The sequence below is a fragment of the Plasmodium yoelii genome (assembly GCF_900002385.2).
Source record: "Plasmodium yoelii strain 17X genome assembly, chromosome: 14".
Taxonomy (NCBI): domain Eukaryota; phylum Apicomplexa; class Aconoidasida; order Haemosporida; family Plasmodiidae; genus Plasmodium; species Plasmodium yoelii.
Window position 1 is genome coordinate 40,561 of NC_036186.2, and position 14,985 is coordinate 55,545.

Below are 14,985 nucleotides of genomic sequence, written 5' to 3' on the forward strand. Positions count from 1 at the left end.
TTTAAAAATTAATAGTGATTAATCTAATATTATACCTTTATAGTAAAAAAATTAATGTATACAGAACTATTTCTATAATTCGAATTTAAAATATTAGCATAAAATGAAACTATATATAATCGAAAGTTAAAAGGATAGTATGTCTATGTCTATAATGTAGTTATTAATATGTATATTTTTATTGTATTACTAAAAATTTTAGATACATAAAAAATCTTTTATAGATATCGTTGTGTTGTCGAACCTCGATCGGTATTTTATACATCTATATTTTATGACTACCTATTATATATTGGTAAATGTTTAATTAACAATATAAATATACCCATTAACCTGAAGGTATATTATAATGTAGGAAACCGTTCCAAATTAATCAAATTATAATTATACTCCGATATATAAAATTATTATACTTTTCGTTTATAAAAATACGATTTGAATCAAAATAAATATGGTACAAATAATAAGTTTTGCTAAATAAAATTTTCATCAAATAAAGAAACATATTATGTATGCATAATTCAATGTAGTCTCTGAATAACAAGTTTTATATAATGAAAGTTATTATATAGCAAATATCTATATTAATATATGTAATATAGACATTTTATTTTAATCATATTAAATATGCATGAACACTCAATTATATATATTATAACTTATAAAATATGTTATGTAACCCCTTCCACATTAATGGTTATATCCACTTTTTGGTTGCATATTTAGACTTTATATGTGATTAAACATACGGGATGATACATATATTAAATTAGTATTTAAGTTATAAAAAATTTAATGCAATATAATACATAGCCCTAACCCGAATACGGGTTCCATAAACATAACCCTGACCCTATAACTTAAAAACAATATAAAAACTATGATCAAAAATTACTCCCCAATAGACAATTTCTTAAAATACATCAATTTGCATACTCGGAATAATTTATTAATGATCCATTTTCTTCTTTATTTTTTTAGCTTTTCTCTTAAATGTTGTTTTTGACCTCGTTTCCGAAATCCAAATAACGAATACTAATATAAATGTTAAGTATACGATTTATTTGTTAAAATTTGCATATATAATGAAAATAATTTTTAATTTCCTTATTATTTACCTTATAAGAAACTCCCAATAAAATTGATGCTGCAACAAATATAATTGCAATTGTAATTAGTGTATTTTTTATTACTGAATTTCGTGGACAAGCTACAAGTGGTGAGCCATGATTACATTTATCACTATATTTATTTTCAAAAATTTTATAATCATTTGATAAACTAGACAATAGTTGATAATAAGAACTTCCTTTATTAATATTTAAATCATTTTTAAGTTTTTCATATTTTTCAAACAATTCTCCAGCACTTTCTAAACATTTATTGCATTGGTCGTCATCTGCAACAATTTCATTATACATGTTACATAATGATTTAAATGCATCATAAAAATTAGATATATCTTTAATATCGATATCCATCGATTTTATTTTATTTTTTATAACATCCTTATTAATCTTATTATCACTATTATCAGTTATTTTCTGATTATAACAACTATTTTTTTCTATATCTTTGGTATAAAACTCGTTGAATATGATCGTTCTATTTTCTTTTTTTTGATTTAGTTTATAACTTAACCATAAAATAGCATATTCCACAAGTTTATCACCCTCTAAATTTTCATTCTTATTATCATTAAGTAAAGTTAGCAATGCTATAAAAGAAGAGGTAAGTTTTTGGTCATCACTATCACAATCCTTTTTAGGGAAAGCTATACTTAAAAGATGCTCAGAATTATATTCTCCCGGGTTGTTCGGATCATCAACAACATATTTATCAACCGTATTAATTAAATCACACTACGAATATATTTTACGAATTAAACAAAAAAATGTATTAATATAAATGTTACTAAAATTAAAATAAATATAATTTGTAGAAATGCAACATACGAATAATATAAGAACATGATATATACCAATCCCTTAGACATTATAATGAAATTCTGTTATAATTTGGAGATTATGTGGGGCGATGTTATTTATATATGTTGTATAAAATATATGTTGTATTTACTTAAGCTCTTTACATAGCAGTTATCTTTCGTTATACATATTATTCTTAATTATAACTTCATATAAAATAATAATACATTAGTATTACTAAAATCATATTATACTTATTTTATGACATTTAGCTAAATTACCTTAAATAGAAGGTTGCTTATACACTTTTGCCATATGTATATATGATGCATTTTATACAAAAAATACTATTCTTACTAACATTTGGTATAACTTTCTTATAAAAATTAATATACTTTTATAATGAATTTAAAAAATATATACATATCCTTTAATATAGAACACAAACAACGTCATAAAACTCAAATACTACACAAATATAAAAAATTAAGAAAGTTATTATTATTAGAATCCTTAAAGTATATAAATAGTAATTTTTTAAATATATTAAATACTATATACTTGTTTCTAATAATATATAATATACTCTTTTCTAAAATTATAATATTTACAAAGTTGTATTGTTCCACTTTCTATGCAAATTACATAAATTTATATTGTTTTTATTTAATATAGATAAATTAAAAATAATTTTAATGCGTTAAATATCTTGATTTTTATTCCTACATATTCCAATTGAGAAATATTCTCTATTGGGTAATTTTATTATATATTTTCCCATCTTTTCCATTATTTAAAACAACAATTATCATTGAACCCATACTTATTAATATATTTATAAGATTAAATAAATCTTTGAATGTAGATTGATTTTAAAATAATACATAGTAAATACTAATTATATAAAACATAAATAAGTATTGATGCAAATTTTAAAGTATAATAGAAAGCTGTGCGTAATTAAGTTGTTATGTTGCTCTTTAAGAGAAGAGAGATAAGATATATTTGCCATTTTAATATATATATTTAGATAAATATTTCCTAAATACTATGCATTGTTCATTCTTATCTTATATACTTATTGATATAGTTATCAATGTATGTACATTCAAATAATTTATTAAAAATTCTATATTTTATTAATTATATGGTAACGTAATGTTTTAGATTAAAAAATGATTATTCAATAAAAACTAACAATATAATAAGAATTAATATGGAATAATAAAATGACATTTAACATGAATTGAGTCTTTATCATTTTCTCCATGGATCCAAATTTTTATAATATAAAACCACATTTCCCAAATTGAATCTTTAACAAATATATAAAAATGATATCATTATAATGCATTATTATTTGTCTTTTCGATAATATTAATGTTTGTTATATGAAGGTTTCACAATAAAATAATATTTCAATATTAGTTATTGATAGAGTATTTTATTAAATTATATGTATAAGCATATAATAATAACGTATTATATTTATCATATTATTTATAATTACTAGAACTATAACATTAAATTTTATTAATATACTTATATTTTATTTTTTAAATATTTTAAAATATTATTTATTTATATCTCAAAATATAAAATTTAAAAATTAATGGTGATTAATCTATTATTATACCTTATGATAATTAAATTAATATATATATATAACTATTCCTATCAATATAAATTAAAACTTTAACATAAACGATACTATATATAATCAAAAATTAAAAGGACAGTATACATATATCTATAATTTATTTTTTTTATTAATATACATATTTTTATTGATTATTAAAAATGTTAGATGCATAAAATGCCTTTTATAGATAACGTTGTATTATCGAATCTCGATATACCATGGATCTATATTTTATGAGTGCCTATTATATATTGGTAATATGTTTAATCAACAATAAAAATATACCAATTAACCTGAAGGTATATTATACTGTAGGAAACTGTCCCAAATGAATCAAATTATAATTATACTCCGATATATAAAATTATTATACTGTTCGGTAATAAAAATACGACTTGAATCAAAATAAATATGATACAAATATTAAGTTTTGCTAAATAAAATGTTTCATCAACCAAAGAAACATATTATTTTATACATAATTCAATATAACCCCTGATTAACAAGTTTTATATAATAGGAAATTATGATATAGCATAATATGAATTCATATATAATCAATATCTATATTAATACATACAATATAGACATTTTTTTAATCATATTAAATTGACATGAACACTCAATTTATTATATTATAACATATGAAAAAATGTTATGCAACACATTTCATATTAATGGATATGTTCCTTTGGGAGGGAATATTTGACTTTTGAATATAATATCGTGATTAAACATACGGAATTATATATATATTAAATTAGTGTTCAAATTATAAAAAATTAAATAAAGATATAATACTTAGCCCTAACCCCAATATGGGTCCCACAACATAAAAACTATATAAAAGTTATGCAAAAATTAATTCTCAATAGACAGTTTCTTAAAATATATAAATCATTATTATTATTCTTGAATTAGTCATTAATCTTCGAATCATATTAATGACCCATTTTCTTCTTTATATTTTTTATTTTTTCTCTTAATTTTTGTTTTTGAAATCGTTTCCGAAATCCAAATAACGAATACTAACATAAAATATTAAGAAAAGTATGATTTTTTTGTTAACCTTTGGATATATATAATTAAAATAATATTTAAAAACGATATATTTTTTAATTCCTTATTATTTACCTTATAAGAAATTCCTAAAAAAAATGCTATTGCACCAAATATCGATAAAACTGTAAATAATCTGGTCCCTGTCGACGAACTTAATGATGTAACTTCATATGTAGATGCTAATGCAGAAGATCCTGGTATATCTGGAAGGGATTGGAAACCTTTACGTTTCTTTTTTAAATTATTATAATCAGTTGATAAAGCAGACAATATTTTACTATGCGGGCCATCTTCATCATTATATTTTTTGTTTAGCTCTGTATATTTTTGAACAAAATCATTCGCATTATTTGACAGTATGTCATATTTTTCATTCTTTGCAACATTACCATACATAATACATATTAATTTAGATGCATCATAAAATTTAGACAAATCTTCAATATTAATATTGAGCAAATCAGTTCGTTCATCCATGAATTTCCCAAGATCTGCAATTGTATAAGCAGGAGTTGTGAAACTATTATATTTATAATTATTTCTTACATGCTCATTATAAAAATCGTTTAGTGGGATGTTTTTGTCATATGAAATTTGCTTTAGTTTGTAACTAAACCATGAAATCATATGTATAAAAAATGTATTAATACTATTTTTATCATAATTTTTTTCTGTGGATTCATAATAACATTTTCCAAGTAACCATAAAAATCCAGCTGTATTTTTATCGAGATCAGTATTGCAGTTTTCATCAGGGCAATATTTCTTAATATCCTCAATTTGATAAAAATCGAGTTTTGTAGTTGCGTCTAAATTATCAGGTAAATGTTTCCTTATATGTTCAATTTGTCCACACTAAAAAACCATTTAAAAAAAAATTAATAAAAATATGTATTAAGAAAATGTTTTTAAAATAAAACGTAATGAAATTTATAGGAAATATAATATCAAAAAATGTACATACTAAACTATCATCCATTATGCTGGAATATAATTTATAATCTCTAGGTTAAGGGGGTATCATATTATATGTATATACTAAAATAGGTAATACAATTATTTAACCATATATACAGCATTTATCTGTAGATAAAAATATTTTTATTAATATCAATTTAAAGATAATGTAGAACAATATATACTTTTATGGTAGTTAGATAAATTGCATTATTTTTGGGGTTGTTTAATACATGTTTTATCATATGTATATATAATACAATTTTACATAAATTGTTATCCTTAATAACATTTATATGAGCATTATTATAAAAATTAAAGTAACATTGTAATGAATTTAGAATATATCTCCTTATACATATGATTTAATATAGAAAATAAACAACTTCCTAAAACTTAAATACTGTATAAATTTTAAAAATAAAAAATTATATTATTACTATAATCCTTAAAAGTATATAAATAATCATTTTCTAAAATATTTTAAATATTTATATACTTGTTTCTTATAATATATAATACAATTTTTTCTAAAATTATAACATTTATAAAATAAGTTGCATTGCTCTCTATTAATTGCATATACATGATTTTAATATTATTTTTATTTAATATATGTCCATTCTAATTATATTTAACATTTTCAATAACTTTATTTTTATTCCCATATAATTCAATTTATAAATATATTTATTATTTAATTTTATAATATATTTTGCACATATTTCCCACGGTTTAAAACGACAATTAGCATTGGACCCGTATTTATAAGCTTATATAACTATTTTAATGCATATTGTTTTTAAAATAATACTTAGTAAATATTAAATATATAACACATAAATACGTATTGATGAAAATTTTTAAGTATAATAAAAAATTATGTGTATTAGGTTGGTATATTGCACTTTGAGAGGAGAGATAAGGGAAGTATGATTTTTTAAGACAAGGATGTAGCCATATAAAATTTACTTATTCTACATAGTTTAATTATATTTTTTACCATTAAACCTTTTAACTCATGTATGTATATATTAAAATTATTCATTAAAAATAACTTAGAATTATTAATTTTCTAAATATATGGTTTACTTTTGTATTTATAATAAACTATATTTTTAAGTAAACTATAGAATTATTAATATTATTTTGCTTGGCAGTGTTAATTCTAATATTGTCACATTAAAGCATATTTAAATGAATGTTATAATATTTCATTTTATCTTGTATGCATACAATTTTATTCTTATTACAATTTTAATAATATATATAATGAATTTATACTCATGTAATGTTTCAAATAAACATCATATGTTTGTTCATATTTAATACTTTATTTATTGTTATTACTATTATTATTGTTACTGCTAGATCACTGTATAGTACAACGGAATAATTAATCCCCTTAATATAAATACTTTAAATCAATGTATGATATGTCCGTGATTCATTGTTTAAAGTATAACATTTTATAACATATATACTACCTCGTAAAACGATATATTTAAATTATATATTTGTGAATTTATATATGATAACCTAATAAAAATAATATTAGTTCAAATTAAATTAATTATTATTTGCCTTTTCGATAAAATTAATATTTAATTATATGAAGTTTCCACAATAAAACAATATTTCAATATTAGTTATTAGTATAATATTTTACCAGCTTATATATATAGGCGTATAATAATAGTGCATTTTATCTATCATATTATATATAATTATTAAAACATACTATAATATTAAATTTTATTAATATACTTATATTTTATTTTTTATCTATTTTAAAATATAATTTATTTATACCTCAAAACTATAAAGTTTAAAATTAATAGTAATTAATCTATTATTATTCCTTTACGATAAGTAAATTAAGGCGCATAAAACTTTTATTAATAATAGTTAATTTTAATACAAATGTAAAGGAAATACAAAAAAGGAATAGTAACACAATTAAAACTTAAAAAATATTGTATATATAGTGGGATTTTTATTTTATTATTAAAAATGTTAGATGCATAAAACATCTTTTATAGATATCGTTGTGTTTTCGAACATCGATCGATATTTTATGAATCTATATGTTATGATTACCTATTATATATTGGTAATATATTTAATTAACAATAAAATTATTCCCATTAACCTGAAGGTATATTATAATGTAAACAATTATTCCAAATGAATCTAATTGTATGTTATAGACTCATATATAATGCTATTATTACAGTTTGGTTATCAAAATAAGATTTAAATTAAAACAAATGGTACAAATAATAAGTTTACTAAATAAAATGTTTCATCAAATAAAAAAATATATTATGATATGCATAATTCAATATAACTCTGGGTTAAAAAGTCTTATATAATGATAATTATTATATAGAAAATATCTATATTAATATATACAATATAGACATTTTATTTTAATCATATTAATCGACATGAACACTCAATTATATATATTATACTTTATGGGAAAATGTTATGTGGTCCCTTTCATATTGATGACAGTACCCATTCTTTGGTTGCATATTTAGGCTTCAGCTCGAAATTAAATATACAAGGATGGTACATATATTTAATTAGTGTTCAAACTATAAAAAATTAAATAAAGATATAGTACTTTAACCCTAACCCAAATGTGGGTTCCATAAACATAATCCTGACCCACAGCATAAAAACTGTTTAAAAATTATACAAATACAATATAAAAATATTATAACTATGCATATATAACATTATATATTATTGGTTATATTATTTAATTATTCTTATAGACCCAATAATTATGTTCAAAAATTATGGTGAAAAATTATTTATTTTCAAATAGACAATTTCTTAACATATATCAATCATTATTAATCTTCGAATCACATATTAATGATCAGTTTTCTTCTTTATTTTTTTAGCTTTTCTCTTAAATGTTTTTGAACTCTTTTCCGAAATCCAAATAATGAATACTAATATAAAATTTTAAAAAACGTATAATTTGTTTAATGTTTGCATATATTTAATGAAAATAATATTTAAATGTAATATTTTTTAATTCCTTATTATTTACCTTATAAGCAATTCCCAAAAAAATTGGTATTGCACCAAGTATCAATAAAACTGGAATTAATTTGCTTGTTATCGACGAACTTGATGATGTAGCTTCAGAACTCGATTCAGAATTGGGTTCAGATTCTTGTCCATAATCTAATCCCAAATATAGTCCAGAATCTTGTCCAGAAATTAGTCCAGGAGTTAGTCCAGGATTATCTTTTGTTTCTGCCGATAGAGAGGATAAAATACTGTTACATTCCCTTTTAAAACCATCATAATCAGTTGATAAAGTAGACAATATTTCTTTATATGACTTATTTCCAGTAATACTAGTATCTTGCTCAAGTTCTTGATATTTTTTTAAAAATTCACTATTATCCAAATAATTCTCGCAATTTTTATTGTTATAATCAAGTTCATTATACAAATTACATAATAAATTAAGTGCTTCATAAAATTTAGATACAATATTACTATCCATATTCAACAAATACTTTCTAGTATCTATAAGATCCTTATAATTCTCATAACCAGATAATTCATTTATATACACCTTATACGTACTACGTTGCTTTATGTAATTATCATAAAAATACTGCATATTGTCATGTTTATTAGTTTTGTTCAGGTTTAACATATAACTTAACCATATAAAAATATTATCAACAACATTGGGGTTACTTTTTGAAGGAGAGGGAGCTATACCAGAATCCTTATAGAATTGATCCAACAAATATAAACATCCAGCATTAATTTTATCGAAATTAGTATCACATCCATCAATACAATACTTTTCGAGATCTTCAACCTTTATAAGTTGATAGTGACCATTACTGCCCAATTTATCAAGAAACCATTCCTTTACATCCTGTAGCGTTTTACACTAAGAAAACATTTAAAAACAATTATAAGAAATATGTATTATTGAAATTTTTATTAAAATAAAGTTTAATGATATATATATATAATATCAAAAAATGTAAAGGAAATTATTATTATTAAAAAATGCATATACCACATCGTCATTCATTATAATGGAATTTTATTTTATATTTGTAAATTGAGTAGAATCATGCTGTTTAATATACACTGCGCCAAATATGTGACGCAAATACATTAATCCTATATATTACAATTGTCTGTAGTTAAATATATTATAAGTTTTTCAATAATTAAATTAATATAGAATAATAAAATAATATTATTACTAAAATCATATTATACTTATTTTATGGGAATTAGCTAAATTACCTTAAATATAGGGTTTCTTAATACACCTTTTCCATATGTATATATGATGCATTTTATACAAAAATTATTATTATTAATAAAATATGGTATAACTTTATTATAAAAATGAATATACTTTTATAATGAATTTAAAAAATATATACATATGCTTTAATATAGAACACAAACAACGTCATAAAACTCAAATACTGCACAGTATAAAAAATTAAAAATTATATTATTACTATAATCCATAAAATATATTAAACTTTTATATATTTGCTTCTAATACTATATACAATGCTTTATTAAAATTAAAGTATTTTCGAATTAAGTTGCATTGTTTCCTTTCTATGAAAATTAAATAAATTTATATTGTTTTTAATGAATGTAGATAAATTCATAATCGATATTAATGAGTTCGATAACTTTATTTTTATTCCTATATACTTCAATTTAGAAGTATATCTTATTGTGCAATTTTATAAACTATTTTATGCATATTTTCCATTCATTAAAACAACAATTAGCACTGAACCCATATTTATAAGCTTAAATAAGTCTTTGAATGCATATTATTTTTAAAATAATGCTTATTAAATATTAACAAATAAATAAGTATTGATGCAAATTTTAAGTATAATAGAAAACTATATGTATTAGGTTGTTATATTGCACTTTAAGAGGAGAGAGATAAGATATATTGCTATTTTAATATATAAATTTAAATAAATATTTGCTAAATATTCTACATAGTTCATTTTTATCTTATATATTTTATTGTTATATTTATCAATGTATATACAATTAAATAATTTATTAAAAATTCTATATTTTATTAATTCTATGGTAAAATCATGATAATATAATACGCGTTAATATGGAATAATGAAAAGAAATTTAACGTTGATTGAGACTTTATCATTTTCTTTATTTATCCAGTTTTTTAAAATATAATACTACAAATCCCAAATTGAATCTTTAACAAATATATAACATTGATACCTGTATAATATATTATTATGTGTCTTTTCGATAATATTAATGTTTAATTATATTAATTTTCCACAAAAAACAATATTTCAATATTAGTTACTAGTAGAGTAATTTATTATATTATATTTATAGGGGTATAATAATAATATTATTCTATATATTATATTATTTATAATTATTAGAACAAAATATGATATGAAAATTTATTAATATAGTTATATTTTATTTTTTTAAAATTTTAAATGTAATATATTTATACTTAAAAACTATAAAGCTTAAAAATTAATATTAATTAATCTAATGTTATATCTTTATAGTAAATAAACTAATGTATATAGAACTATTTATATTATTTGAATTTAATACTTTAGCATAAAATGATACTATATATAATCAAAAATTAAAATGATAGTATACATATTTCTATAATATAATTTTTTATTAATATGCATATTTTTATTGATTATTAAAAATGTTAGATGCATAAAATGCATTTTATAGATAATGTTGTATTCTCGATTCTCGATCGATATTTTTATGAATATCTATTATTACATTTCAGTTGGATAACACGATTTAAATAAAAATAAATATGATACAAGTTATAAGTTTTACTAAATAAAATATTCCATGAAATAAAGAAATATATTATGATATGCATAATTCAATATAGCTCTGGGTTATCAAGGCTTATGTAATAGGCAACTATGATATAGATAATATGAATTAATATATGCAATATAGACATCTTATTTTAATCATATTAAATCGGCATGAACACATAATTGTATATATTATACTTTATGAGAAATATGGTATTGGCCCCTTTCATATTAGATTATTCTCCTTTCGTTTGCATATTTTGACTTTTGAACTTCATCTTATGATTAAACATACGGAAATGGTACATTTATTTAATTAGTGTTCAAATTATAAAAAAATAAATAAAGATATAATACTTAACTCTAACCCGAATCTGAGTTCCATAACCACAACCCTGACCCACAACATAAAAATTATGCAAAAATTATTTACTTCAAAATAGGCAGTTTCTTAACATATATCAATAATTATTACTATTCCTGAAATAATCACTCTCTTTGAATCATATATTAATGATTTATTCTCTTCTTTATATTTTTTAGTTTTTCTCTTAATTTTTGTTTTTGAAATCGTTTCCGAAATCCAAATAACGAATACTAATATAAAATGTTAAGAAGCGTATTATTTTTTTTGTTAACGTTTGCATATATATAATGAAAATAATTTTTTAATTCTTTATTATTTACCTTATAAGCAATACCCAAGAAAATTGATACTGAAGCAAATATAAATGCAATTGAAATTAGTGTATTTTTTATTACTGATCTTCGTGAATATGTTGGAAGGGATGGAAAATTTATACAATTAAAAAGATTGCTAGTACATTCGTTTATAATATTATTATAATCATTTGATAATGTAGACAATACTTGATAATAGGGACTATCTTCAGTAATATCAGAATCTCCATTAAGTTCTTTATATTTTTCAACAAATTGTTTAGCTGTTTTTAAATATTTATCGGAATCTGGATTGGCGTCATTAATTTCATAATACATATTACATAATAATTTAAATGAATAATACAATTTAAAAGGATCTTCAAATCTAATATTCAACAAATCCTTTCTTTCATTTATGATTTCCGTAAAATTATTATATCCCGTTTTATCTTTTAATGAATTACTACAATCTATATCACCATTTTTACATTTAGTATAATTCATATTATTTTCTGTATATTTAGTATAAAAACCATTTAGGTTGGTGTCATTAACTTTTTTTAGGTTTAACATATAATTTAACCATATCATAATGTATGTAATAAACGCTTTAGCCTGTTCTTTACTTAAACCATCAATATGATTAACAATAATTTGTTCAAATAACCATAAAAATCCAGCCTTAGTTTTATCGAGATCAGTTTTGCATTCATTTTTTTCTGAACCTTCACTAGGGCAATAATTCACAATACTCCCTAAATCATGAAAATCACGTTCTTTCGATTGGACTAATCCATCGGGTAAATAGTTTCTCAATGTATCGAAGCTTCCACACTAAGAAAAAATTTAAAAAAGTATAATAAAAATATATGTTAATGAAACTCTTATAAAATAAAATTTAATGAATTGTATAAGTAATGTAACATCGAAAAATGTAAAGGGAAAGCATATTTTATTAAAAAAATTATATACCAGGTAATGATACATTGCAATTTTATTTTGTTTATAATATGTAGATTATGTAACATCATATTATTTTATATATTTTACGCATAATAAGTGACAAAATAATTGAAGTCTAATATAAAATAGTTTGTGGTTAAATAAATTCCTATCATTTTTAATATTAATTTAAAGATAATATGGAACAATATATACTTTTATTGAAATTTGATAAATTGTCTTAGATTAAAGTTTGTTTAATACGTATTTGATCATATGTATATATAATACAATTTATGCATAAAATCAATATGACTAATAACATTCTACATATTTATATTATAAAATTCCTTAAAATTTTATAATGTATTTAAAAAATATATAATTATATATATGCTTTAATATAGAACATAACAACGTCCTAAAACTTAAATAATGAACAAATATAAAAATTTAAGAAAGTTATTATTATTATCCTTAAAAGTATATAAATAGTTATTTAGTAAGATAGATTAAATTTTTATATATTTGTTTCTTATAATGTATAATATATTCTTTCTAAAATTATAACATTTACAAAATAAGTTCCACTATTCCCTTTTCTAATTACATATACATAAATGTATATTGTTTTAATGAATATAGATAATTAAAAAAGAAATTTAGTGCGTTAAATAACTTTAGGTTTATTACAATATACCTTATTGGGTAATTTTATAATATATTTTTCCATTTTTTCCACTGTTAAAACACCAATTAACACTGAACCCGTATTTATAAGCTTAAATAAGTTTTTATATGTAGATTGTTTTTAAAATAATACTTAGTAAATATTAACATATAAATATATATTGATGATATTTTAAAGTATAATAGAAAACTAAGTTTAATTAGGTTGTTATGTTCCCCTTTAAGAGAAGAGAGATAAGATAGATTTGCTCTTTTAATATATAAATTTAGATAAATATTCGTTAAATGTTCTGCACTGCTCATTATTATCTTATATATTTTATTGTTATAGTTATCAATGTATATACATTCAAATAATTTATTAAAAGTTCTATATTTTATTAATTATATGGTAAAATAATTCTATTTAAGATTAAAAAATGATGATTCATTAAACAATGCTAATATAATATGTATTATTGAAATGTCATTTGTCATTAATCGAGTCTTTAACCTTTTCTCCATTGCCCATATTTTTATAATATAAAACCACATATACCAAATTGGATTTTTAACAAATATATAACATTGATACCTTTATAATGTATTATTATTTATCTTTTCGATAATATTAATGTTTAATTATATGAAGGTTTCACAATAAAACATTATTTCAATATTAGTTATTAGTAGACCATTTTACTAGTTTATATTTATAGGCATATAATGATAACGCTAATTTTATATACCAAATTGTTTAAAGTATTATAACAAACTATAACATAAAATTTTATTATATACTTATATTTTATTTTTTAACTATTTTAAATATGATATGAAAATTTATTAATATACTTGTATTTTTTCTTTTAACTATTTTAAATATAATATATTTCCAATTTGTTTATACCTCAAAATATAAAGTTTAAAAATTAATATTGATTAATCTATTATTATATCTTATGATAAATAAATTAAAGCGTATAAAACAACTTCTATTATTACTAATTAGTTTTAATACAAAAAAATAATAGTAACTACAATTACAACTTCAAAAAATGTTAGAAGCATAATTATATTTTATAGACTATGTTACAATGTCGATTCTCGATCGATATTCCATGCATCTATATTTTATTAACATCTATTATTACAGTTCAGTTGTATAACATGATATAAATAAAAATAAATATGATATAAATAATAAATTTTACTAAATAAAACCTTCATGAAATAAAGA

General features: G+C 20.3%; 4 protein-coding genes across 4 annotated transcripts; all 4 read right to left on the minus strand.

Moving 5' to 3' along the window:
• Nucleotides 1-969: 969 nt before the first annotated feature.
• PY17X_1400041 (PIR protein) lies at nt 970-1,996 on the minus strand (the record flags this gene model as incomplete). The annotated part of the gene is made up of 3 exons (XM_022957334.1): nt 970-1,035; nt 1,119-1,862; nt 1,982-1,996. 3 exons carry the CDS (start codon nt 1,994-1,996, stop codon nt 970-972), a joined length of 825 nt encoding a protein of 274 aa, XP_022811087.1.
• A 2,515-nt stretch (nt 1,997-4,511) lies between these two features.
• On the minus strand, nt 4,512-5,611 carry PY17X_1400045 (PIR protein; the record flags this gene model as incomplete). The annotated part of the gene is made up of 3 exons (XM_022957339.1): nt 4,512-4,598; nt 4,705-5,487; nt 5,597-5,611. 3 exons carry the CDS (start codon nt 5,609-5,611, stop codon nt 4,512-4,514), a joined length of 885 nt encoding a protein of 294 aa, XP_022811088.1.
• Nucleotides 5,612-8,495: 2,884 nt separating this feature from the next.
• Nucleotides 8,496-9,673, minus strand: PY17X_1400049 (PIR protein; the record flags this gene model as incomplete). The annotated part of the gene is made up of 3 exons (XM_022957345.2): nt 8,496-8,558; nt 8,660-9,526; nt 9,659-9,673. 3 exons carry the CDS (start codon nt 9,671-9,673, stop codon nt 8,496-8,498), a joined length of 945 nt encoding a protein of 314 aa, XP_022811089.2.
• A 2,308-nt stretch (nt 9,674-11,981) lies between these two features.
• On the minus strand, nt 11,982-13,121 carry PY17X_1400053 (PIR protein; the record flags this gene model as incomplete). The annotated part of the gene is made up of 3 exons (XM_022957350.1): nt 11,982-12,068; nt 12,159-12,968; nt 13,107-13,121. 3 exons carry the CDS (start codon nt 13,119-13,121, stop codon nt 11,982-11,984), a joined length of 912 nt encoding a protein of 303 aa, XP_022811090.1.
• Between the last annotated feature and the right edge of the window lie 1,864 nt (nt 13,122-14,985).